Source organism: Puma concolor, chromosome D4 (genome assembly GCF_028749965.1).
Source record: "Puma concolor isolate L17-30 chromosome D4, mPumCon1.1.hap2, whole genome shotgun sequence".
In the NCBI taxonomy this organism is placed as follows: Eukaryota; Metazoa; Chordata; class Mammalia; order Carnivora; family Felidae; genus Puma; species Puma concolor.
In genome coordinates this window covers 74852495-74878910 of record NC_141679.1, presented here as the reverse complement: position 1 = coordinate 74878910, position 26416 = coordinate 74852495, and the positions used below count along the sequence as shown (strand labels likewise).

The window sequence follows — 26416 nt, the reverse complement described above, 5'->3', positions numbered from 1 at the left end:
TGCCGGCTCACGGGGACGTGAGGTCCAGGTGGGATGAACGACCCAGCGGGCGAGGCTCGTCTTCCCCTGTGGCAGGTGGGGAGGTCTCTCCGGGAGCCATTCTGGAGCCTGAGCCCCGCCCTGGGCTGCATCTGGGCCACGTTGTGTTTGGTCAACGCCTCCTCTGAAACAGCCTCCTTGACCCCTTGGGACTACTGACCCCGGGGCAGGGCGCTACAAGGGATCGATCAGACCTGGCCTTGGGGCCCTGATTGGTTCCAGCTGAGCGGGGCAAATACCAAGGTCACCTACAGGCTGCAGGCCCCCTCCCCAGTCTCAGTTCACAGCTGCTGCAGGCAGAGAGACGGTGGCCTCTCTGTCCCCAGACTGAGCGTGTGAGTGACACCGAGGCAGAAGAGCCCAGAACCATGCGGAGCCTCAGGGCTCTGTTTCTGCTGCTGACTGCCTGCCTGGCGGTGAGTGCCAGCCCCGTGCTGACGCCGCCCGATGACATCCAAGTGCAAGAGAACTTCGACATCTCTAGGGTAAGGCTGGCCTCTCAGGCGGCGATGGCGGGGTGTCTGAGCAGGTGGGCCTCGCAGGGGGGCCAGTCTCCCAAGCCGAAACTCGGGGGCTGGGTCCCCAAGGGCCCTTCCTGCTCAGACCGCCCGGGATTCGCCGAAACTACAACTTTACGCACCTGCCATTCCGTTGGGCCTCTCGTCTGACGATCTCTGAGTCAGATGCCCTCACGTGTGAACCTGCCTTCTTGGGGGCGCTAGGGGAATCCATGCTCCAGTTATAACCCAGCCTGGAAAAGGCTAAGTGCTGTCTGCTACCCCTGCAGCCCCCTCACAGGGCTTAGCTTTTCGTGACCTCCTGCTCCCCTCCCCCCGCTCTTCACCTTTCGGCCCCTTCCCCCCACCCCCAACCCCTGTTACCATCCTGGGCCCTCTGCCCTTACGGACCTGGCTGTGGACAGAGGTCTGGGTGGCACGGGGCAGACGTGAGGGGTAACGGGGAGCAGAGAAACAGGACGGAGATCGGGCCGGTGGGATTAAGAGGGACGGCTGTTAACTGCTGTGTGGGGGAGCCCCAGGACCACTCTCTGACCCCAGTTCTGTCCCCAGTCACCAGGTGACCTTGAACAGGACCTTGCCCACCCAGGGCTCAGTGTCTGCATCGGTATGAGGGGCTCTCAGACCCTTCTGGCTGTGGATTTTGTCTATGCTAGAGACAAGCAAGGGTTGTGGGTGGAGGGGCCCGGAGGAGCAGGGTCCTGGGGTCATCTGGGGTGGCGAAGCATAGGAGGCTCCCCGGGGTCTTCGGGGGTGTGATGGCTCTTTCCACCCTTTGCCCTGTGGGCGGGAGAAAGGGGCAGCAGGCTTGTCCTGAATTACTAGTTCAAGGAAAGGAGACCATTTCTAACACAGAGCTATGGGCTGCCTCCAAGGCACCGAGCTCCCTGTCCCCAGAGGAGTGAAAGACGGACTGCTGCTCTGGGGGCCGTGGTTGACGATGACCTTCAACCACGGGGATTTGTGCCTCATCCACGTGAGCAGCACAGATCCTGTGCCTAAGCAGGGTAAGGCCTTCCCCCCAAGCAGCGTGGGACCCTGTGCACACACCCCCTTCCTAGGCTTGCTGTGGTAATGTGGGGCCACCGTTAGGCCCCATCTGTCCTCGAAGCTGCGTGGCCTCCAGGACATTAAAGCTTATCCTTGGCGTAGAGAGGAGGGAAGGGAGCAGGTGTCTGAATCCAGATCCTCGGAGCTTGTGGCTCTCTCCTAGATCTACGGGAAGTGGTTCCACGTGGCCATGGGCTCCACCTGCCCGTGGCTGAAGAAGTTCATGGACAGGATGTCCATGAGCACGCTGGTGCTGGGCGAGGGGGCGACGGCCAAGGAGATCAGCATGACCAGCACTCGTTGGCGGTGAGAACGGGGATGGGGTGGGAGGGGCGAGGGGGACCAGGGTCCATCTGCCACCCTGGCCCGGCTTCAGTCACCACCCTGTCCCGGAGAGTTAAGGTCTCTACCTCCAGCCGGGACCTTGCCTCCGAGCTCCAGGGCCCTCCGCTGCCCTCCACCACGCAGTGCCCTGACACATGCCTATTTTGCAGCCTGGTTTGCAACTCGATCCTGCGGTGTCCCTTAGCTGAGTCGGGGCCCTGCCAACCCCCAGGACCCAACCTGGAAACGTGGGTGGGAGGGAGGCATTGAGACTCCTCTCTCTGCTGCCACAGGCTGTTCAACCCACCGTCAAGCCCTGTCCATTCTCCTCCTAAATCCCTCCAAGCTGCCCTCTGCTCCCTTCTTTACCATCCGCACGCTGCCAAGCCACCTGCCCTTCTCTCCTTGCTGTCTACGACACCCCGTCTCTACACTTCTCCCCACCTCTAATCTCCAACCATTTACCCAGCAAACAAAAGACCTCTTGAAAACTCGCACCTGCTCAAACTTTTCCATAGCTCCCTATTGCCCTGGGAATAAAGTCCAACTCCATTAATGGGGCCTTCTAGGCCCCTCCCAGGACTCACCAGGTATTCGGTGACTGACCCAAGTAGACTTTCAGCTCCTGAAACCCTCCACCCTCTTGCACCTGATGTTCCTTCTACTGGCGAAACGTCTCAACGTCTCCCCACCTCTCTGGGCTAATTCCTATGGATCCTTTAGGCCTCGGGTTCTAGGTCACTTCCTCCAGGAAGCCATCCCTGACTGCCACCCTCACCCCCACCCCCACCAAGGTTCAGGTTACACACCTTCCTTTGTGCTCTTGGAGCACCTCATGCTTCTCCCCACTTGGCAGACTGATTGCATCCGCCTCTGGTCTGCCCATGGGCCCTGCTCAGTCCTGAGGTCCATGAGGGGACAGAGTCCATCTTGCCCTCCTGTATATCCTCAGCCCGTCACACAGTGCCTGGCTCGGTATAGATGCTGCTCGATAAATGTTGGTAAGATAAATAACAATCATCGTTAACAACAGCTAGTATGTGCATAGTGCTTACTCTAAGCTGTTGTGGTTTTTTTTAATGTTTATTTTTGAGGGAGACAGAGAGCAAATGGGGGAGGGGCAGAGAGAGAGGGAGACACAGAATCCAAAGCAGGTTCCAGGCTCTGAGCGGTCAGCACAGAGCCTGATGCGGGGCTCGAACCCACAAACCGCCAGATCACGACCTGAGCTGAAGTCGGGTGCTTAACTGACTGAGCCACCCAGGCGCCCCAAAGCTGTTTAATAGTATCCTATTGGATCCTGACAGCGGCAATTTGAGGTGTCATTATCCCCCTTTCACAGAGGGACCTGGGGCCAGAGAGACACAGAGTAATAAAGGAATTAAAGCATTCATTCATCACTCCCCCCTACCCATGCGTCAGTCTGATGTGCAGATTTGGTTCAGGAAGTTGATGTTTAGGGCTGGCTTTGCCAAGGGGCAAGATTAGCCCCTTTTTCCTCTGTCCCTCTGTTCCCTTGTATGTGAGTGGGTCTCCTAGGACTGGCATGAGGATTAAACAGGATGTTTGGAAGTGCTACGTTCCAAATTACAAAAGAAAAACATGTGAAGAGGACCCCGCAGGAGAGTGGGTGTGGGGACCACGGTCTCTACCAGCGGTTACCTTTCTTTTGGTTTGTGCATCTCCAGGAGAGGCACCTGCGAGGAGATCTCCGGGGCCTATGAGAAAACAGACACTGACGGAAAGTTCCTCTATCATAAGCCTAGTAAGTTGAATTGGAGGCATCCTCCGCAGCTGTCTCCCCTTTGCTGAAAAACACCTTGGGGTGTCTTAACCTGTTTTTCCTTCTGCCTCACCTCTCCGTGCCCCCAAGGCCTTCCCTCCCATTTTTCTGAGATGTCCTCTGGGCTTTCTGTAGGTATTCCTCCTCTTTCCCTTCTCCCGCCTTCTCTCTCGTGCACTCATGAGCATCCAGAATGAAAGGGGTGTCACTGAATTCTGAGGATAACATCGGGAGTTCGTCAGCATTCATGGTGGCCATCTGCAATCAGTTGATAAAAATTATGCTAAACATCTACCATGTGCAGGGTGCATGGTGCTGCCACAGAAGGAATTTATTCCTTCTGGAGGTGAATTTATTCATTCACCCAGCAGATGTTTATTGACTATGCTCTATGTGTCAAATAACTGCGCTGGAAGTGGAACCCATGAATGTTTGGGTAGGTGGATGTTTGAATAAAGAAATGAGAAAATAAGCAAATGATTGGTAAACGAGCGCATATATGGATGGCAGATAAGTGAGTTAATCAGTCCTCTAACAGATAAACCGATGGGTTAATGGGTGGAGGAAAGAAGGGGGGAGAGAAGGGAAGGGAGGTAGAAGGGAAGGAAAGAAGGAAGGAAATGGTTTGACGTATGGAAAGGATGGATGGGTGGGATGATGGTGGATGAATTAATGATAAATATATGGAGGAGATGGATGGATAGATAGAAGGATGGATGAACAGATGATGTACGGGTGAATAGGTGAAGGAATTCAGGCTAGAGGAGCCTTCTGACAACCGATGCCTTTGGCCTCCTGCATCGCCCATGCAGGATGGAACATCACCATGGAGTCCTATGTGGTCCACACCAACTATGACGAGTACGCCATCCTTCTGACCAAGAAATTCAGCCACCACCATGGGCCCACCATTACCGCCAAGCTCTATGGTAACGGCGTGGAGCTAGATAAGTCCGCAGGAGTTGGGGGCGGGAGGAGGCCAGTGATTTAGGGACAGCGGGGTGGGGAGGAGTCGGGAGTTCTGCTCCATCCTTCTGATAAAACTGTAGTTGTGGGAAAGGTGGAAACATTTACTCCCCCTGGAGGAGGTGGAGCTCAGTCTCCCGTCTGAGGTAGAATCCTTTTCTTTTGGTTTTTGATTCCAGAGTTTCCGGGTCTGTAACAGAACCAGGAGAAAAAGCCACACGTGGGGATTTGGGAGACCTGGGGTCGGAGGGAGTCTGGGAGGGACACCTCTTCTTCTTGTGGAGCCAATCTTTCCATAAGTGTATTGAGGAGATCACACTGGGCTGATAGCTTCCAGCTCCTAAATGACAATCACTGGGCAAAATAATCCCAGGCCTTGCTAGCCTAGGCACCTGTGGTTCGAGGCGTCTTCTCTGCTTCCCATTGCAGGGCGACAGCCACAGCTTCGAGAAAGCCTGCTGGAGGAGTTCAGGGAGGTCGCCTTGGGTGTGGGCATCCCCGAGGACTCCATCTTCACGATGGCCGACAAAGGTAAATGCGACCCTGCCCCGCCCCACCCCAGCTTTCTGTCTCCTCCTCATCCTTCACGGTCCTCAGAGAGCATCTTCCCAGGCCCTGGGTCTTTCCTGTAACCCTCTGAGATACGTAGGATTATAGTCCCCCTCCCCTCTTTATAGAGAAGGTAGCTGGGGCCCCCAGATTTGTTCCAGGTCACACAGCAAATGTGCTTGGTAGAGCTGAGACTAGAACCAATTCAGCCTTCAGCCTCGTGCCACCTGTTAAACTGAGGTTATAGCCAGAATCCACAGGTAGCTCACAGAAGGCAATCCAGTATTGGGGTCAAGAGTATGGGCTCGAGATAGAGTACCGAAATTCAAGTTGAGCTGTGTGGCTTCTGGCTAGCCAACCTTCCGGAGCCTTATTTTCCTCATCTGTAAAATGGGGCATCATACTGCCTCTCTTATAAGTTGCTGTGGGAAGTCAGTGAGAGGAAGCCTTTAAATACGATAGCGCTGTGCCCAGTGTCTAGTAAGTGCTCAGTAAGTGTTAGCCATTGCTGTTCTTCGATGGTGCTGCTGGCGATGATGGTGCGGCCACCAGCTTGTCGCTTTTCCAACGAATGACCTTCAGCAGGCCACGTGAGTGGAGCCATTCATGAAGTGGGCTAATGCACAAGACAGTTCCCAGCTGAGTGCCCACCCGGCACGCAGTCATTAGCATTATGACAGAAACAAAGCCCTCTCTGGGTCTTGGCCCTCTTACTCACCTCTCTCTTCTGTCCTGGCCTAGGTGAGTGTGTCCCTGGGGAGCAGGAACCAGAGCCCTCTCCACTCACGGTGAGCACCTCTTTTTCCCACCCCATCCCCACCCTGCCTGATTTTTGCTGCCCTTGCTTAGGTCCCCCTGTGGTGGTGGGTGGGGTCATTGAGAGAGGTTGAGAGAAGGCAGTGGTAGGCATGGGGTCTTGAAGTCAGAACCCTCCCCCCGCCCCCCGCAGGGCTCAATCTCAGATCTGCCATCTGGGCCAGTTGCTGCCCTATCCAGACCTCACTTTTCCTCATCTGTGAAATGGGGTAGTTACACTTACCTTCCATGGGCTAGAATTCAGTGACATATTGGAAAAATTCTTAGCATAGTGCCTAAAGCCAGTGAAATACTCAATAACGAAATGATGATACCCAATACTTAAGAAATAAAAGACAAAGTCAATTGATCTCCAAAAAACCAGCAAACCTGAGAGCAGGCAGCTTCTCGATCAACTGCTCTATCTACTATTCTGCCTTTTGATGTTCTGGGCTTCCTTACTCTTCTGCTTTATTTTCCTGCCTTTACCATATTGATTAAGCTTTCTTCGTTTTTTTTTTTTTCTGTGATTATTTGGAAATTATATATCCAGGTTTATTCTACCAACGTGTGTGTGCATATACATGCGTGTATACATGTATAAATTTTCAAGGCTATGTTTCTGAACAAATATATATTATAAATATATTAGAAACATAGTCTCAAAAATTTTTTTTTAATACAAGAAAGTAAGAAAAGAGTGTCCTTATTCCTACATAGAATCAACACTGTTAACATAGTTTGCTTCTGTGTTTTTAAAGAAAAATTATCATTGATTTTACGGAAACCAACATGTGCTCGTTAAAATTAAAAACGATAAAAATAAGATAAATAAATGAAAATAAAGAATTAAACTCATGCTGAAAAGGTTACAGAGTAAGAGTTTTAAAAAATGCCACCACCCAAAACTACCAATATTCACATTAATCCAGCAATTTCGGCACGTGCACATGTGGAGGGAAGGACAGATAGAAGGAATGCACAGATTTATGCACAGATTCAGGCATACTGTTATTAAATGGGATGATATCGCAGATGCTATTTTGAGTTTTAAAAAGCATTCTTTGTAGTTTTATTTGAATTAAGAAAAAAACAACACGGTTGGACTTTTTGAACTTCAAATAAGCATCTGTCGCCATCTTTCCCAGTCACTTAGTAAAAGTTCTGGAATGGATTCTACACTCACTCTTGGTGAATATAACCACAGCGTCTCCATTCCTGAGTTACTTATTTCTATCAATCTCTTCATTAGTGCCTTCACCAAGTGGTGTTTACAAGGCGGGTTCATGGGTGTTTTAATCCTTGAATTCTTCCGTTTGAGAAAAGTCTGCCCATTTCCTTCATACTTGAATGGCATTTTGCTTGGGCGTCACATTCTTGGGTCATGTTTCCTTTCCCTCGGAATGTTGTCTGCACTGCTCTGTTGTTCTCAAGCGCTAATCATCACTCTGGGAAAGCCTGAGGCCAGCCTGCTGTTTCTTCTCCTTGTAAGCAATTTGTTTCTTCTGCCCAGATGCCAGGACAAACTTTATCCTTGAACTCTGTATCTTTTTTTTTTTCAAATTTTTAAAGTAAGCTTTAAGCCCAATGTGGGGCGTGCACTCAACGATCCTGAGATCAAGAGTCACATGCTCTACTGACCGAGTCAGCCAGAACACTCCACAGTCAGTATCTTAACAAGGACATGTCTTGGTGTTGAGAATTCTATGCCAGAATTTCCTGGAATTCAGTGTGCCCTTCCCATCCACAGGTTGCATTTTTTCTGTGGGGTTTTGCTACTTTGGGAACACTTGTTCTCTCATCCTGGAGCATCTTTGTCTTCCACACATGCTAGGTGTTCTCAGTTGCTTTCATCTGTATTCACTGGGCTTCTCCCGGGATTCTCACTCGTCTTTCTTCTGGGACAGTCATTCCATTTAGCAGCATCTATTCTGTTCCTTGCTATTTCTGACTTATTCACTAGCTCTGAATGTATGTTGTCTTCGTTCTCAATTTTTTGTATCTAGGCCTGAATTTTGTCTTTTATTGTATTCTGAATTTTGTCTTTTATTCACCACTTTGTCTTTGAGTCTTGTTTTAATGAATATATGTTTTCATTAAGCAATTCTATAGCTTGAGGCCACTGAAGAATTTCCTTCAGCTTGTTGAGTTGTATTTTCTTCTACATTGGTGTCATAGGTGGGGTTTCCTAGATCAACGCCTGTAGAGCAGGTGTGAAGGAAGAACTGGGCAGGAGAAGCAGAGCTGTGATGTGGTCATGATGCCTCAGCCAACCCTGTGGGAGCTCTAGAACTGGGGTGGGGGGGACCTTTGGAGTTGTCTCATGATGGTGCCAAGGGGTGGGGCCTTAATACCCGGATTTTGATCATGTTCTGGGGATCAGCCTGGGGGAGGAAGCATGACCCTGAGTGAGAGGGGTCCCCTTAGCTGAGGCAGTCCCAACAGGGGCTGACAGCTCAGGCTGGGAATGTAAGCCCACTCCTCAGGGGAGGTCTAGGCAGTTCATGACAGGAGCCACCACAGTCGGGCCCTTTCTATAGTGCGGCCTATTTACTCCTTCATCTCGGAAATGGGTCTGGATAGTCTCTGTGCCATTTCTTCTTATCTTGTTCCTGCTCAGTTTTAGCCCGTCTTCTGTGATATGGTGGGGTGGGGGGTTTCATTTATTCCTTGGTCATTTCCCCCAATAAAATTGAGCTGAGCCCCCTCCTACCCAAATGTAGTCTAAGATCTGGGTATTTTGTGTTCCATCGACTTTTCTGAAGTCCAAGGAAAGGGTGGGAAGGAGCAGGGGTGGAAGAGCTTTCCTAAGGCCTGCCATCTTGGCTGGAATACCCTTGCTTGCTTTCTCTTTTGAAGAACTACGTGGGGTTCATTCCACCTGGTCAGGGCAGTGACATCTGTCTGCCCCATGTCAATACCCCTGGTGCATTAGATCGTGTAGTCCCAGAACCTTCACTTAGAGACAGAAGGCCTCTAGTCTGTTTCCTCTTTACTTCCCAGAAGTCGTCTTCACGACTTCTCTGTCAGAAGAGGAAAAAGAAAAGGTCCCTCAATTTCCTTCTCTTCAGGATTCGGGAGTCTTAGGGAGAATAATCAGAAATTTAATGACTTGGGAGTTAGAGGGCAGAGTTAGGAGTTGACCATCCTGTTCAGCTCCAAAATACTTGATTTCTTTCCTTGATCAACAGTTTTACTTTTTGCTTTCAACTATGCCCCTTTCCTTGACTGAGCCATGCTGATGAACATTTGGAGATTGATATTCTGAATTCATTTTTTTGCTGTTAGGAATTGGAAAAGGCGATTTTGAGGGAAATTTACATCTGCCATCTTCATCCCCATCTCGACGGAATCTGTATTTCTTCATCACTGTCAAGAATGAAACCATAACTGGTGTCTCCCCTTGCAGAAAAGAAAAATGGAGCACACTTTCCATTTCTTCTTTCCAGGCTTCCCACATGTCTGTTTTTGTGGATGTAATCTGAGGTTGACATTTATATTTTCCACCTTTTGTTAAATTTTTTTTTTAATGTTGATTCTTGAGGTAGAGACAGACAGACTGTGAGTGGGGGGAGGGGCAGAGAGAGAGGGAGACACAGAATCCAAAACAGGCTCCAGGCTCTGAGCTGTCAGCACAGCGGCTGACATGGGCTCGAACTCACGCGCTGTGAGATCATGACCTGAGCCGAAGTCGGATGCTTAACCGACTGAGACACCGAGGCACCCCTCCACCTTTTGTTCTGAGAATTACTTTTAACATTTACATTATGTGACCATTGTAACAACCATTTAATCTCAACTCTGTTTTATTGGCTTTATAGTTTATCATAATTTCTTGCTATTGCATCATCCTTTTTTTTTTTTTTTTTTTTTTTTTGTACTTAGATTCCTCTCTCAATTGGTGGGAATATTTTTGTAGGTTTAAGATTTTATTTTTAAGTACTCTCTGTACCCCACATGGGGCTCGAACTCACGACCCAAAGATTAAGAGTCACATGGTCCACTGACTGAGCCAGCTAGGTGCCCTGGAATATTTCTATAAGTAGTTTTTTATTTTTATTTTTTCTGAACAAACACATGGGTGGCAAACTACTGGATCCTTGTGTGTTTGAAAATGTGTTTATCACATGGTCAACAGCTTAGATGAGTATGGAATCTTTTCTCTCTTATAAACTTCAGATGTTGCTCTGCAGTTTCTGTTATTTAATGCTGCTGTTTACTACACGGTCTGTTAGGCTCTTTATCCTTTGTCTCTAGGAAGTGTCCAGGTGGGGCTCTTCATTAATTTTACCTCATTCCCTTTGACCCCAACTTATAATTGGACAACTCAAGTCTTTCTTCAACTCAGAAAAGTTTTCTTCTATTATTTCTATATTGATTGCCTCTCCTTCTAGAATTCCTACTATGTGAATGTATTTCTTATGATCATTTAGCCAGTTTATTATCTCTACGGTATGGTTAAATTAAACAAAACCCTTCCCATCTCCAGTAACTTCCTTCTTTCATTCTGTTCATTTCCATAACCGTTGGCCCCTGTGATATTGACGCAGTGTCATCATGAATTCATTGATGGTTTAAGTTTTCTCCTGTTTCCTGCTGTCATCCTGCGTGTGATGGAGGTATTTCTCCTGAGCAGCTGCATTATTTCAATTGTTCCATGATTTTTTCTCTCTTCCTGCATCCTCACCAAGGAACAAGGCCTATGTGCAACCAGCTTGAGAGACAGTTGGGAGTCCCTGATCATAGCTTTAGTTGCGCCTTAAAAGGAGAACATTGAAAGTTACCACAGATTTACTTTTTCAGATTCTAGTCTCTCCCATCCCTGCTGGCTGGCAGTTTCCCTGCTCATCCCTTTTTTAATGGCCTTGGGATCCTGCCTCAGGGGACTCTACACTTAGCCTTTTGCCAGCTTTGGCAGCCTGCCCTGCTCTTTAGTCCCCACCACTCCCCACCACCACAGCTAAGAACATCAGGGTCAGTCTGGGGTCCCTTCTCCATACCTTCTAGGTGGCTTTTCCTTTGCAAGCGACTGACAATGATAGTCTGGTCAGCCCTTCCTGCAAATCATTCACACCCACACTCCACCGTGTAGAAACACCTTCAAGTTTCTGGCACGGAAATGCTGCTCTTCCCTGGTTTCCAATTCAGATGATTTTTTTTTTTTCCCTCACTATTTTATTCCTTTGGGCATTTCAACTAGAATTTGGATACAGGGGTGTTGTTCTACTCCATGGTTCTGATTTTCCTTTCAGACTAGAAACCTATCTTGTGATGCCCATTCTGGGATTCAGGTTGATACTTTTGGGAAAACCAGTCCATTAACCAGTGTAGTAACTCTGCTTCTGTCTGTACCCTGATTCCCAAAGCAAATGGTTTTTATATATTCCAGGGGTACAGGTGAGCAATAGTGGCGAGGTCCCCACAACAGCTTCTCTTTCTCCCCATCCCAGAGAGCCCGGCGGGCTGTGCTGCCCCAGGAAGAGGAAGGATCAGGGGCCAGGCTGCTAGCAACTGATTTCAGCAAGAAGGAAGGTAATGACCACTCACCTTTCCACCCGCTTCTGTCACACTGCAGAGAGGAAGGGCCCATGGGTGGCACACACAAGCTGCCCTCACCACCACGAAGTCTTTCTTATTTGTCTGTTGGTCAAGGACTGGGACTAGGAAAGGCAAATCAAGGCCTCTGCGTGGTGCCAGGGGTCGTGAGGGGAGAGAGAGGAACATAAGGTGTGGCCCCTGGGCTCAGGAACTCTCCGCTCCATGATGAGAAGCGTGTTCTGGCCCTGTCTGTACCACTGTGTGGCCTCCTAGCCTATGTTTCCTCCTCTCCGCAGCAGATAAGAGCCTGCTGTGCTCACGATCAGGGCTTCTGTGGGAGCAAGTTGGAGCAGGACGTGAGGTTGCCCTGCGTGGTGGACAGTGTTCACGAATGACTCACCCTCCAGCTTGCTCAGCAAATGCTCAGCCCTGCTCCGCCCTGTGCTGGGTCCTGGGGTCATCCAGACAAATCCGTGCCTTTTCCGAACTTGTGGTCTGGTAGGGGAGGCAGGCAGAGAAGCTGATGGACCCAAAAGGCAGGGTCAGCTAAGGGGGTGGGGGAGCTCAGAGGAGGGAGGAGTCAGGGGATCTAGGAGGACTTCCTGGATGAAGGGGAATTCGTGGGGTGTCCAGGTATCCAGGGAGGGGTCTATGGAGGAAGGTCCTCCGGAGCAGTGGGAGAAAAGGCATGGGTGTGGGACTTCAGGGGAGTGGTCAGGCCGGCACGGCTGCTGTCGCCGCGTGCACCGTCACCTGCTATTAGAGTCCCTGGATGGACAAGACCAACACGGGACGGTGGGCCAGTGGGTCTCTGGGTTATGGCGTGGAATGGGCACGGATTTTGGAGCCCATGGGGTTTTGAATCTCAGCACTCTGTGATCCTGGGCAGGTCCCTTTACCTCTCAATTTCCTCGTCTATAAAAATGAGTTGACAGTCCTTCCTGTGAGTGTGGAGGGGAAAACTAAACTAGATGGTGCATGTTAAGCGTCCAGCCCGGTGACAGGTACACAGGAAGCACTCAGTAAGAGCTGCTGTTCTGCCCCTCTCCAGATGCCTGCCAGCTGGGCCACGCAGAAGGCCCTTGCCTGGGGATGGTCACGAGGTATTTCTATAATGGCTCATCCATGGCCTGTGAGACCTTCCAATATGGCGGCTGCCTGGGCAACGGCAACAACTTCGCCTCAGAGAAGGAGTGTCTGCAGACCTGCCGAACCGTGGGTGAGCACGGGCCCCTCACCTCCATGCATGCTGCACCCCACACCCTGTCCTCCCAACAAGACACCTGCCAGGTGAACAGGGAGCTAAGAGAGAGGAGGTTCCAGGGGTAGAATTCTGGGGCAAGCTTCCTGAAGTCACAGGAAGTGCACATCTGGATGTGGGTGCCCCAGGCAAGTGACTGGTTTCCATGGGTCCCGGCTTCCCAGTCCGGAGGAACCAAGTGCTTTGGACGAGCAGGGCAACCTGGTTCAGGCCCTTTGCCGGGTGTCCCGGGTCAGCTGCGCAGAAGGACTGACACTCCGCGCCCCCCCTTCCCCACAGCGGCCTGCAACCTCCCCATAGTGACCGGCCCCTGCCGAGGCTACAGCCAGCTCTGGGCATTCGATGCCGTCCAGGGGAAATGCGTCCTCTTCACCTATGGCGGCTGCCAAGGCAACGGCAACAAGTTCTACTCAGAGAAGGAGTGCAGGGAGTACTGTGGTGTCCCTGGCAACGGTAGGAGGACCCGTGGGTGCTACTGGGTCCAGGCGGGAGAGCCCTGGTAGGGAGTGGGGGTCCGGAGAGGTGAGTTCTTGACTCCACCAGATGACCGGCCCATCCGCTCTCTGGGCCTGTTCCCCGTCTGTAAAATGGGGCTAAACCCTTACCCCAGCTGGGACGGGGCACCAGGGAGGCACAGGCCAGACCTGAGCCTGGCAGAGACGGCCTCTGCTTCTGGGGCTGCCACGTTCGGGCTGGCCACGTTGGGCGGGTACCAGTTTGAGCCTCATTTTGTTTTCTTCTGTAAAATGGGACAAAAGTACCCACTCGGATTTCACAGTGCCTGGACGGTGAGGACCCGGCTGACGGCAGCCGTCACTGGTCCTGATGGCCATGCTGTGATGACAACAGTAATGGCATGCCAGGGGAACAGCAACCATTTGATTTCTGTGCCGTGTCTCCCCACTGGGAGAAGAGGCCAAAGACCAGATCATTCTGTGGGATGCGCTTTGGAGACACCAGGTCATGCAGCAAGCAAGCAGCAGTTTCTGGCCTCAAGCTCAGGTCCCAAGTCAGCCCAAGCTGCCTTCCCTCCTCCGTGAGGCGTCCCCATCCCGACCGTCCCCATCCACAGACGCCCTGGGTGAGCCCCACACCTACTTGCCGAGCTTCTCTGTGTCCACAGGTGACGAGGAGCTGCTGCCCATCGCCAGCTGATCGGCCCGCAGGCCACACGGTGGCGGGGAGGGTGCGGGCCATGTCTGTTCCGGTGCCCCACGTCAGGCCGGGCCGGGTGACCCGGGTTCAAATAAAAATGAAATTGTGGACTCCCGAAACTCCACGCCGTGACTGTTCATTGTCACGATAAAGCGTAAGGGGTAGCAGGGAGAGGGGGGAGACAAAGCCAGGGCAGGCGGGAGTTACCCCAGCTTTCCCCGGAAGTGAAAAGCGTGTTGGAAGTGTAATAGAACTGTCCTCGGGCCATGAAATTGTGCAGATTGAGACCCAAATCTCAGTTCTGTTTACTCCACAACACTATCAAATGGGCCTGTTGTTTTAAACCCAGAAAAGGAGAGAAGAAACACCTCTGGGGACTTGTTTGTGGGTGAAGTTCGTATTGGGTTCAGAAGAGGGGACTGTGCCCTCTTTGCCCGGGTGCCGGGTGGGTCACGGCCACCGGCCCACTGTGCCTGAAGCAACAACCCCTGCCCTTTGCTTCACCAACACCCACGCCACAACCATGTGGCCGCAGCCATGTCCCCAGCACAAGCTGCCAGGGGCCAGAGAGCCTCAGGCTGCTGCTCCACGAGGCCCTGGAGGTCCTGTCTCCTGGGATCGTCACTCTGGCCCTCTGCCCCGGAAGGAGAGAGTTCACTGACCTCTGCATTGTATCTGGGACCATCAGCGAGGCACTGGACCCCAGCCGGCAGCCCTCGGCCTGGCCTGGCTTGTCCTCCCTTGAGGAAGAGGACAGGTACACTGTCCAGGGTGGCTCGGTCACCAACTTAGCAGAGCATGACTCCCAGAGCTTCCGAGAAGAGACACGCCGACACCTGACCTATAAATCTCTCTTGCGCGCTCCATCCCCCAGAACCCTGACCGGTGCTGCTCCTGCTGCTGCCTCTCACACCCACAGCCCATTTGCTTAAGAGACTCATCAGGAAGGAAGAAGGGAGGGGATGGATCCAGATGTAGGGACTTGGCTGTAGGAAGCTTTGCAGCCCCCTTGGCCAGAAGACACATAAAGACCCCCGGCTTCTCCCCCAAAGTCCCAAGCTTGGGGCTTGCGGGTTCCAACAGAGAGGACCGTCCTGAGGGACGAAGTTTGTGGTCACGGCCCGGACTCTCTGGGCAGGAGTGGGTGGTGCAGGGACAGGGACACAGGTGACTGTTCAGGGAGAAGGGACAGGCTCTCCGGCCTGGAACGAACCAGCGTCATCGCGTCCCATGTCCGTATCTTGCTTCCCTGCACGCGTGCCTCACATACCAGGGCGGGCCACTCATGGCGGCTTGAAGAGGGCTCTTCTGAAGTGACCTAAAGGACAAATGCCAAAACCAGAGGGAGCAAGCCGCAGGTAGCAAGGCCAGCTGCAGCTGGGGGATGGGATGTGGGCTCATCATTTTTTATGAGCCACTTAAAAACAGGCCTCCCAGGGACGCCTGGGCAGCTCGGTTGAGCGTCCAACTCCTGATTTCCTCTCATTTGTGAGGGGGAACCCCATGCCACATTCATGCCCACGGTGCAGAGCCCGCTTGGGATTCTCTGCCCGCCCCTCTCCACCCCCCCCCCCCGCCCCACTCACACACAGGCTCTCTCCCTCTCTCTCAAAAATGAACATTAAAAATGAGCCTTCCATTAAAAAATCCAGGATTTCTTGATCCTCTTGAAATCCACCCCATTAGCTCACCACGGGGCAGGCACTGAGGGGGGACGGTCCCTCGAGATGAGGCCTCCCCTGCAGCGCCCCTGCTGGCCTGCCAGGTCCTAGAGACAGTTGCAACAGATGCGACCGGGTTGAAGCACGTCTGTCACCCTGAGTCAGGAGCCCAGGGTGCTCATCCCAGACGGCAGCACAATCATTCTCTCTCAAGTGGCTGCCTGGAATACTTGGGTCTTAAATAGCCTCACCTCAAATTTTCTCCTACTAAAGATCCTGGTCACATCTGTCACGCGATCGACGTGGCTGGTCAGTAAAGAAACATACACCCCTTTAAAAAAAAACTTTAAGGGCGCCCGGGTGGCTCAGTCGGTTGAGCATCCGACTTCGGCGCAGGTCACGATCTCGCGGTTCGGGAGTTTGAGCCCCGCGTCTGGCTCTGTGCCCAGAGCCTGCTTCGGATTCTGTGTCTCCCTCTCGCTCTCTCTCTGCCCCTCCCCCACTCACACTCTGCCTCTCTCTCAAAAATAAACAAACATTAAAAAACAAAACTTGAAAACCCAGAGACAGGCCCTTGGGCTGTACGAAGGCTCTGGGCCATGCCTGGTCCCTCTGCGACCGTGACATTCAAAGCATAGGGGAGGGCCCTCGGCTACAGTGGACTCAACCAACTTGTTCCAGCCGCACGGAAACTCCTCGATTAAACGTCCATCAGCCCCTCTGGGAAACGCCTACTCGGTACACTTCACAGGCCGCTCCCACGTGACGGTTCTGAGGGCAGGGCCGACGGCCCAGCTCGGCAGCCCACTCGCGATGCTCCACAGGATTCGGGGGGGGGGATTTGTTCGGCCAATCTGCGCGCCACCTCCTCTTTCAAGGGCAGCACCTCGTCATCTGGTTGAGGCAAGGATAAAGCAAGACTGCGTTTGCCTTCGAGCAGACCCCTCACGGCTGCTCACCCTTCTGGCTCACCCAGGCCACGCCGCTGGCCTTCTGCTGGCGTCCTCTCTCCTACTCGCTCGCCCTCCGCCTGACTATTCATGGTGGGCAGATTCTAAGTGTGTGGACAGTCACACATGCCCTCAGGAACTCGGCAAAGCCACGGACACTCTTCCCCAACCCGAGGGTGATACAACACACAGTCACACGTGTCCCTGGGGAGGCCGATGTTGCCGGGCTCGGGGTCACAAGAGGCACACAAGTAACCACTGGACAAGGACACCCGGACGTGGCCCTCGGGCACTGGGCTTGTAGGACTCAGATGAAGTCCCTCCTTCTTGTGAGGGACAATGCTCCTCAAAACAAGGTCCACACGAGCCCCTTCTTTCCCTCATTTATCAACACGTCTGCTGCGCTGGGTCTCGTGCCGGTTACGAGTAACGGACTCAGGTAAGGAGCTGACACCCCGACCTTACTCCGGCTGTGTCACCCCCGGGGTCCTGCCTCCGGCCCATCTCTACTCACCAGGGCCCTGCTCCCCACCGGATGACATGGCCCGACGCCAGACCCAAGAAATGACACCACACACCGCTATCTTCCTAAAGGTTGTTTTATTGTAAAACCATAAATACAACACTGACATGAAATCGTTTAAGTAACTGATCCTCTCTAACCATTAAAAGGATGTCTTTTTGCCTTGGCATCAACCAACTGGGAAATAATGTTGCAAGAATTCGGGGGTAGGGTGTGAATTCTGGGCGGGGGCTTTTGGCGATTTAAGGAACCAAGCGGAACCTTCCTCTTCTTCCTGGGAATGTCCCACTTTTGGACAAGAACAGACAGGTAAAAACAGCAACATTGAAACAGCTCAGTTTTAAATTTTATTACTTTGTAAAAATCTTTTTTTTTTTTTTTTTTTTCCTGTTCCTTTCCTCCATTTCACATCAGAAAAAGTTTTAAACATCACGAAACGGATTTGGCTGTAAATGGAGATACGGTACCAAAACAAAGTGAAACGAAAATCCCAAAGGACGAACAAAAAAACCCTAAATAAACCCTCAAGTTTGGTCTCGGAGGTTTACGTATCACAAGAACCGTCAACTCAACCCCCATGCAACGTGACTCCTTGGAGAGCTGTTGGATCCACACCAACGACACAGGAGACCGCGAACAACGTCTTTTGTTAATTAACACAGCAAGGGTGACACTAGGTAACTTTTTTTTAAATACAGTACATGGTACGCAGGGTCCCAAGATGGCCCTGCATAAACCCCTCGTGGAGACTGGAGCCAAGCACTGGCTGTTTATAAAAATATTGTGTTGCTACAAAAGTATAAATTAATGCTACCGGTATTAAGAAATATTAAACACATAAAACTTATAAGGATTAAGAAAAATATTCATTAATACCTGTAGAAAACTCTGGCCTAAAAAAGATATTTTTTTTGTGTTTGTTTTTTTGTAAATTTTTTTTTTTTGTATTTTTTTAAGATGACTTGAGTTTCTTGCACTCGAAGAGAGAGACACAGTCAGATGTGCCTATGGTATTGCCTAGAACGTCTTAACTACTGAGAAAGGATGGGGTGCACGCACGTGGTTACTGAGCGGGGTGCAGGGAGGGAGGGGCACCAAGGCTTTCTCGAGATTTACCTGATGTGAAAGAATCACCGATGCGAAGTTGCAGGGAAAAGAAAAAGGCAGGATCAGAAAACAACTGAAAATAATTTACGCTTCTTAAAAAATATCTCTGCTTCGGGTGGTTGTACAAAATGATTTCCTGATGCTTGGGATCTGAATGGCCCCGGACGTGCTGCCTGGCGGGTCCTCTCTCTCCTGGCTGGCGAGTCCCAGCCCCACGCCAGTCCGCGAGCTGGCTCGCCGCCTGGGAACCCGGCCCCCCACCCCCACCCCCCGGCTGGGCGGGAGGGAGGGCCCCAGGCGGGGACCGGCTGGCACGTGGGTTGTGGGAGGAGGCCTCCTTCCGGCTGGCCGCAGACCCCACGGTCTCTGCCGACCTGGACTTCAGGAAGCGCCACAGGGATCCCAGGCCCCTGAGGTTGCGGACAAGGCTGGGCTGTGCCCCTTTAAGGAACTTTGGTTCGAAGAGTCAAGGTGCCCGGTGGGGACGCACGGGTGGGTAGGACCCTCGTGGGTCCTGATGCTGACGCCCAACTGCAGACCTAGCGAATCCTCTGGAACAGGAGCTGGATCTTTAAAGTGACACCCGTGGTGGTGGCCAGTGGCGGCCATGGGGGCATGAACAGAAGCCAACGGCGACCTAAGGACCTTCCCCCTCATCAAAGCGGGAGCAGGTGCGTCTTCACACAGAACCCACAGGCCCCTCCAGGGAAAGGCAGGCCTCTACTGACCACTGTCCTCAAACCCGAATGAGAGAGGAAGAAAAACAATACCACCACCACCACCACCAAATCCTCCAGAAGACCCTGAAGAGGGGAAACCGGGAGGGAAACATAAGAGGACAAGACACTGTATCATTGGTTCACCATAACTGGCCTAGCAAACGTTAGCCACAGTGAAGAGAGGGGCAGGCCCCCTCCCAGTCCTCCCCGCGGCCCAGCTGGATCCGGGGGCCTGGGCTGGGGCCGGCAGGGCTGAGGCGGGAGCCCCCACCGACGGTCTCCAGGGGACGGCCGGAGTCTGACTCAGCCTCTCTATTCTACCTAAACCAGCAGCCTTTCCGGGAGCTCCCCGTCAGGTACGCCCCGGGGACACAGACGCCGTGCTGTGAACTCACCCCAGCTCAGCGGGGCGGGAGACCGCTCCCGATGCCCCGTGTTACCTCCTCTTCCCGTCTCTGCGAGCACAGCCATCCTGACGACGGCTCCCAGGTACTGCCCCCGTCCTGGGCGGTCGCTCACAGGAGCCCAGCTCCGTTCACAACCCAGCTTTCCTTCAAGCCTTTCTCGTGAACGCGTGGCCCCCGAGAGTGCGTGCTGCATCCCTGACGTCTCCCCAGGTTGCCCCTCGCATAAGCACAGGGGCCTCCTGAAGGCGAGATGAGGCTTCACAGTGGAAAACACGCCTTGCAGAGTTTTTCCCTGGTGTTTCTTCAAAGTGCAGGAGATAAAGAGCAAACTCAGGGAGAGATCACTTGCCAGCCAATGGACCAGATGTAAAAAGAAAGTCCTTCCTCGGACGGTTCTCTCACCAGGAAACCTTTGTACCCTTCTCCCAGCCAAGGGCCGGTCCCCAGCAGCCAAGCCAGAGGCCATCAGGTGGGGACGGTGGCAAAGGAACCTCGCTGGCAGGTACGGCCCACAGCTTTCTGCACCACAAACCCCCAAGGTGAAGTGCAGGCAGGAGCTCTGCTCGCGCGGCCCCTCCATTTCGCTTCCCGGCTTTCAGCCCCCATCTGAGGGGGGCCTGGCTGGTGGACCCGGGCACAGGGAGGGAGAACGGTGTTGGGACAAGAGCAGCCACGCCCAGGCTATTCCATCGACCACCCGTGAGGCTGCAGTCCTTGGCCCTGGCTTTGGTGGTGAAGCCCAGTGGCCTCACGGGAGGGGAAAACACCCCACAGAGGGGAGGCGCGTTGTCTCCACCTCCCCCCTGGGCTCCATGGATGTCAGCGCCAGACCATTTCTGTCCTGGGAATCGCATGGCTTGAGGCAGGCCGTGTCCGAGTCAGCACACGACCACCTTGAGCGGTCGAGAACATGACAGAAATGGCCCTATTTCCTGCTCTGCCAGCAACCAAGGGCCTGTGGTGGAAAGTCCCAAAGTGGTCACAGAACGGGGGTGCAGAAGACAGAATCTTTCTGAAGGTCGATGCCAGGGGAGGTGCCGGGAGATGAACTGGAAGAGTCTACCTCAGTCCTTTGGCTAAACTAGAATGTGGGTAAGGTGGATATTGCTGGAAACGAGGGGCCAGTGGCTGAGCCTGTGAGATCTTTGGATTTTACTAAGCTGTTCACTGCAGCAAGACGTGCACTACGGGAATGGCCTGCGTGAGAAAGCCGATTGAAGGGGCACCTTGATACAGCCTTTCCTGTTCGCGACCCGTTTCTGAGGAACCAGTGGCTGCAAGAGAGAAAGGACCACCTGCCACCTGGTCACCATCCTGGAGGAGGCAGCCCCTGGAGACAGCGTTGAGAGTGTCCAGTGGCATCCACCTTAAACCTGCAGAGCAAGCCAAGCCCGAGGGTTGGAAAAAAGAACAGAACGGGGGGGGGGGGGGGGACACATAGGACTTCATACCTAAAGTTTAGTTAACTAGACTTCCTCGAATTTTCACTCTGGAGGGCAGATATCCCCGTGTTCCAAAGAGAATGTGGAGTGCTCTAAACGCATTATCTGGGCTTGGTCTCTGATGGCTTTGCAAGAGAGTAAAATGTCTGTTTTCTAACTAACTGGCCCAAACACAGGGCAACGGTGTAACCACTCTGCCTTCAGTAGAGAGAGGACGGGCTCCGAGGCTCTGCTCCCACCAACCACACCAAGTGGGCAACTCTGATCCTCCTCATGCGGTTCAAAGGGCCAGGTCGCGGACCCTCCCCCAGCAGCAAAGCAAAACCGGAGGGGCCTTCTGCTGCAGGATACATCTGTCACTCTTCAGCAACCCTGCAGACGCCTTCTGAAATGTCCTCAAAGCTCCGATCGTAAGGTCTGCTGATTCTCCCACGCGCTCTAGAAAGCGCCATCCGGTGACCGTCCAGTGCAGATGGAGGCTCTTCTGGTGACGTGACCCAATTGGAAATGGGGAGAAATACCCAGAGCTTCTCCAGGAGAGGAAATGGCACATTGGTTCCCGAGACCACGGCTTGCTGGAGTGAAGCTTCGAATGGCCCGCTTTGATGCGTTTTAGTACGTCCAACACTTGGGAGGGGAAAGCTGGGTTAGTTCTCATGAGGTGACGTGAGCGGGCTCGGCCCCCAGGGACACTGTTCTGGCCTATAATCCTAAGCCTTCTTGAGTCTCTGAACCAACTCGACTTCCCCATCTGCTACGGACCCGGGGATGGGGATGTTGTACAGTGCTTTTTGGAATCGAGGTATCTCACGGCTAAGTAATGCTTTATTAACAGGAAGGGACGGAGTGGAGTCAACCCTCAAAATGGTAAAACGTGCCTTTGCAAAGAGTCCTCCGTGATGGTGGTCGTTCTTCGCCCGAAGCCCTTGGCGTAACCATCTGTATCCTACAGGCGTGGGCACCGAGGGGGCAGGCGGCCACCGGCACGTTACTCGTGGAGAGGTGGGGTGGGGGGTGGAGTACTGACCGTGACAGACCACCTCTTGTAAGGGCAAAGGGGCCACCCTCTTGCCATATGGACTGAGTGTGTAAAACGTAAATTCCTCATGGAGAGAAAAGCCATCTTTCACAGCCTCAAGGGGAGTGTGGTCTGATAATGCCATTCTATCTTCAAGACATCAACTGTTAGGCCCACAAGGCACCGTTGCTCAACTACTGTCCTGGAAGGAGGGCTGAGGCCCACGTGGGGAACCCCAGGCTGCGGGCAATGGAACCACTGGAATCCCTGGGGTCCTGGGGAGGGGGGAGGGGCCGTGGGTCCGAGGCGAGACAGACGTGAACATGGGTGGACTCAGGAGTCCCTGTGGAGCCGGAAGTGTCAGTGATGGGGCGAGTAGTGTAATGCACTCTGGGTATATAAATCAGACATTCGCAGTACCAGACACAGCGAACCAGGAGGGCGGGCCTTCCGCTTACATTCAGGAACACTCCCAAGCCACATGCTTCCCTATGGCTTCCACCGAACCCCACCTCTGTGAAATCCGTGACTCCAACCCCACTCCTGGTTCCCAAACAGCCAAGCCAAGTACGTTCATGGTCTTGGCTGTTCAAATACATGAAAATGGGACTGTACAGCGAGGGCTAATAAAAACCTTAGGATACTGAGTATACCACTGAGATGAGCTAGTTTACAGTGTGATTTGAGGAACAAAAAGGGCAACTGGGGAAAAAAAAAAAAAAAAAAAACCTCCAAAACATAAGTTACAGACATTCAGTGCCTCCTAGCAGAGTCTAAAATCAAATTCGAAAAAAAAAAAAAAAAAAAACAGGTAAAAACTGCTAAAATGTTAGGAAAAACAATTATTAAGGAGTGGAGACAGTATCTATACTTCTTTAAAAAATGTTTTTTTTCTATCTTATATTAAAAAGCAAAAAGTCAGCTTTATATTCTTAAAGTCTCCTTTCCTGATTTGGGGAGATAGATAGATGTGTTTCTAAGGCGGCTGCCCTGTGACACCCAAGGGTATCTCGAAGGCAACAGCTCAATGCCCTGAAGGTGAACGAGAACAAAGTCCAGTGCAGAAACTGTCCATCTGATGCAGTCTGGAGAATCCATGGCAGAGCAGCCGGGGAGGGGTGGGTGCATGAGGGTCAGGAGTGCATGGAGGGGGGTGGGGGGGGGAGGGTCAGGAGGGATGGGTGGGGACCACGGGGTCAAGGACAGAGAGCGTCAAGTCACTTCAGATCTCAGCTGCCTGAACGTTTTACGACATCAGCTTTCTACCAATCTGCACACCTGAAAACGGAGTCTTTAAAGCCCCCTCACTGAGAAAAGGAGGTGAAGCGTCTTCCCTCTTTCCCACTCAGCTTTCCTGACACACCCAGTTTAATGCACACGTGCCGCGAGCAGGCACGTGCACATGCACCAGGGCTGTGTGTGTGTGCATGCGTGCACAGAGCTGCCGTGGCTGCGCAGACGAGCACGGGGCCCCCACGCCCCACACCCAGGGTGCACGTGCTGGGACACGTCCACACGTGTGCGGGTGTGCACACACATGCACACACACACTGAAAAAGCACTTAAGTTTCCAGGGGGCATTTATAATGAGGTCCACAGTGTTTAGAACTTAAATTCCTTTTCTTTGTTTGCGACAGTGTTGTGTGTGTGTGTGTGTGTGTGTGTGTGTGTGTGTGTGTGTGTGTTTTCCTAATGTTTCTCTTCTCTTTTTCTTTTCTTTTCTTTCTTATTTCTTTTTGTTCCGAAGTCAAGTCTTAAAGCATGTTGGATTTCAGAAACATGAGTTTGTTCATATCTTCCGGACTGAGCAGTCGCCTCCTTTTGATTAGAAGCGCTTGCTCACACATATTTACACACCCGCTCCTGGCCCCCACGGCTGGGACCGCGAGCAGCCAGAAGGCCAGCTTGGCGAGTTTCGTGTGCTTTTGGGTAACGCACGACCAGTACTGGAAGAGATCAGGGGTGGCCTGGAAGAGGGGCTCCTGCAGGTAATCGTACACTTCATTTTTCCCAAGCCGATCGTCTTCCTGAGCTGCAGGGTTCTCGCCCGCGGCGGAGCGGGGCTTCTTGGCGGAGGGCTCGAAGTCGGCCTCCTCGGCCCAGGACTCCTTCACCTCGTTGATGAGCTCGCACACCTTGCCGATGATCTCCTCGTGCTGGTAGGGCGGGACCGGCCGCAGCTTCTGCTGCGGGTCCAGGATCATGGCCACCTTGTGCGCCGGGTGCACTTTGAAGTTCTCCTTGAGAGCCTCCAGGAAGAGGTGACACAGCTTGCTGACGGTGCCCGCGTCATTGGCCTTGGCCGTGAACAGCTTCTCCAGCCTGACGTAGGTGGGCAGCACGAGCTGCAGGGTGGGCTGGCTCTCGTTGCTCAGCTCGATGACCGCCTGCTTCACCGGCGTCAGGATGGCCGCCAGGTTGCTGAGCAGGTGCTTGTTGAGGCTCTGGATGAGGTTCATCTTCTTGGCGCGGCTGTAGAACTCGCAGATCTGCTCGTAGCGCTCGTGTACCAGCAGCAGCGAGTCCGTGACCGAGTTCCAGCAGGGCGGCGGCGAGGTCTCCTCGAGGGACCCGAAGGTCTCCTTGGCCAGGCCCGTGGAGCCCGCCAGGTCCTCGCACACGTTGAGCAGCTCGATGACCTCGTGCATGCTGCGGGCCTGCAGCGTCCGCTTGCTCAGCACGCTCTGCACCACCGAGTTCAAGGCACAGGCTGAGCAGCGAAGGCACATGCCGGCCTTGGAGAAAGCGGACGCGCTCACCCGGCAGTCGGTCACGTACACTGTCCTGATCTCGGACATCACGAACTCCGACAGCACGTTCTGCACCCAGTGGTGCACCAGGTCGCCGCTGTCGCGAATGTCCGCGCCCTTCACGCCCAGCACGTAGCTCTTGATGTGGTTGCCCTCGGCCTGGTAGGCTGTGAGGATGTAACAGGAGTCGGGGCCGACGCTCTGCGAGTGGCAGGTGACACCGATGCCCAGGCAGGCGTTGCTGCCCAAGGCACACGTCACCTTCACCTTCACCTGGTTGTACATGCGGGGCAGGTGCTTCAGCGCCAGTGTGTTGAAGTTGCCCAGGATCTCCGTGACCGAGAAGGCCCCGTAGCGGGCACCGCTGTCCACCAGCGTCTGGGCCAGTTTCAAGAACTCCTTCCCACTCACCACGCTCAGTGCGCCCAGGTCGGCGCACATGACCCTCAGCAGCCGCTCTGCGATATTCTGCCGCTCCTTCTCAGGAATCATGCTGTTGGGTGTTAAACCGCCGGTCATGGCTGGCAGGGGACACAAAGAGAGACGAAATTCAACTCGGCATCTGAGGTTCCTTTCCCTGGCAGCAGCCTGCCACTCTAGGCATCTAGTGTTTGGAATTACGAGTAGGTTTGCTCTGGTACACAAACTGGCGGTGCTGGTGGCCTCTGATGTGTGACGGTCTCACGGGAATAATGTTCTAGGATCGATTAGTAATGTCTGCTGTGAGCACGGGAACAGAATACAGCAGCATGTGTATAACACACGTGCTACATGTGTCATTCACCTAGACCTTCGAGGCCAACTAGTCTACCTTCTTCATCGATACAGGAATTGCCTCCAGTAAAGGGATCTCTAGTGAATAAAAACAAGGAGGCCACGGTATCAGGAAAGAGCAGCCAGCAGAAACTGAGGCGACTGTGATTCCAGTTCTGACTCTTATCGCTATTATGTGCTCTCTGACCACAAAAAGATCACCTCCTCTCCCTGGGCTTCCTTCTGCCCATCCCGTGAAGCCACGATTCCCACAGATGAGGTCTGAGGTGTGTAAGAGCTTCGGATGCGGTCTTCCATCATCAGGAGAGGCACAGGTGGTGGGATGGGGGGGCAGAGGGAAACGATGGGAGTGGGGACTAGGGGTGCCTGGGGCGACCTCTAACGAGCCCCTGGGCTCTGGCCTGGGAGACACCTACTGTTGTTGGCGCTGTTCCTCTGGGCCTGCGGTTTCCACTTCTCTTCCACAACAGCAGGTGGCGATCGAGACTGGTTGGAGGCGATGTTGTTCTCGTTGTCCGCTGCAGGCACAAAAGGGGACAGCGTGTGACCCTGAGGTGCAAGAGGCTCGCCAACTAACAAGAACTACAGCGTGGCGGGTGAGGTAAGTCCAAACCAGGCTTCTAGGACTCAGGCCTGGGTCCAAATCCTGGCTCCTGTCCAGACAATCATCTTGCTGTCCACAGAGCCTCGCGAAGCCTCAACTCCGTCACTTGAAAGAAAGAGGATGAGCACAAGGACGTGACCCACGTGCTGGAGGGACTAACCAGAGAAGACGCAGGGAGAGACCTGAGCACAGGGCTGAGGGCACATCAGGTGCACTGTGGGCGGGAGTCTGTCCGGGAGGCCCCACACCCACACACAACATGCATTCGAGCTCAGAAATGTGCGAGGGCAAGGGGGCGCCTGGGGGACTCCGTCAGTTAAGTATCCGACTTCAGCTTAGGAAGTGATCTTGCAGTCTATGGGTTCAAGCCCCGTATCAGGCTCTATACTGACAGCTCATGCCTGTTCTCCTCCCTTCATGGCTACTCCTTTGCCATTTTCATACAATGCATTTTTTTAATGTTTATTTATTTTTGAGAAAGAG

At 53.0% G+C, this 26416-nt stretch overlaps 2 protein-coding genes across 21 annotated transcripts in view; one reads left to right on the top strand and one right to left on the bottom strand.

The window, feature by feature from the left end:
• Positions 1-293: 293 nt before the first annotated feature.
• Positions 294-14097, top strand: AMBP (alpha-1-microglobulin/bikunin precursor). The gene is made up of 10 exons (XM_025913090.2): positions 294-524; positions 1771-1913; positions 3620-3696; positions 4527-4643; positions 5110-5211; positions 5971-6017; positions 11475-11556; positions 12614-12781; positions 13103-13276; positions 13947-14097. Exons 1-10 carry the CDS (start codon positions 408-410, stop codon positions 13976-13978), a joined length of 1059 nt encoding a protein of 352 aa, XP_025768875.1. The 5' UTR covers positions 294-407; the 3' UTR covers positions 13979-14097.
• A 3075-nt stretch (positions 14098-17172) lies between these two features.
• Positions 17173-26416, bottom strand: part of ZNF618 (zinc finger protein 618) — a 186020-nt gene continuing 176776 nt past the window's right edge. For all 20 annotated transcript variants that reach the window (XM_086683777.1, XM_086683780.1, XM_086683778.1 and 17 more), the window contains 2 exons: positions 25746-25847; positions 17173-25076 (listed from right to left, as the gene is read on the bottom strand). In XM_086683777.1, coding sequence (XP_086539903.1) covers positions 23560-25076; positions 25746-25847 — 1619 coding nt within the window. In that variant the 3' untranslated portion in view covers positions 17173-23559. The remainder of the gene's footprint in view (positions 25077-25745; positions 25848-26416) is intronic.

What these genes read in the sequence shown, in the direction of transcription:
- AMBP (XM_025913090.2), top strand. Translation starts at nt 408, where the DNA reads ATGCGGAGCCTCAGGGCTCTGTTTCTGCTGCTGACTGCCTGCCTGGCG. An exon ending in CAGAGCCCTCTCCACTCACG is followed by an intron (nt 6,018 to 11,474) that starts GTGAGCACCTCT and finishes TCCCCATCCCAG; the next exon opens with AGAGCCCGGCGGGCTGTGCT. An exon ending in TGATTTCAGCAAGAAGGAAG is followed by an intron (nt 11,557 to 12,613) that starts GTAATGACCACT and finishes GCCCCTCTCCAG; the next exon opens with ATGCCTGCCAGCTGGGCCAC.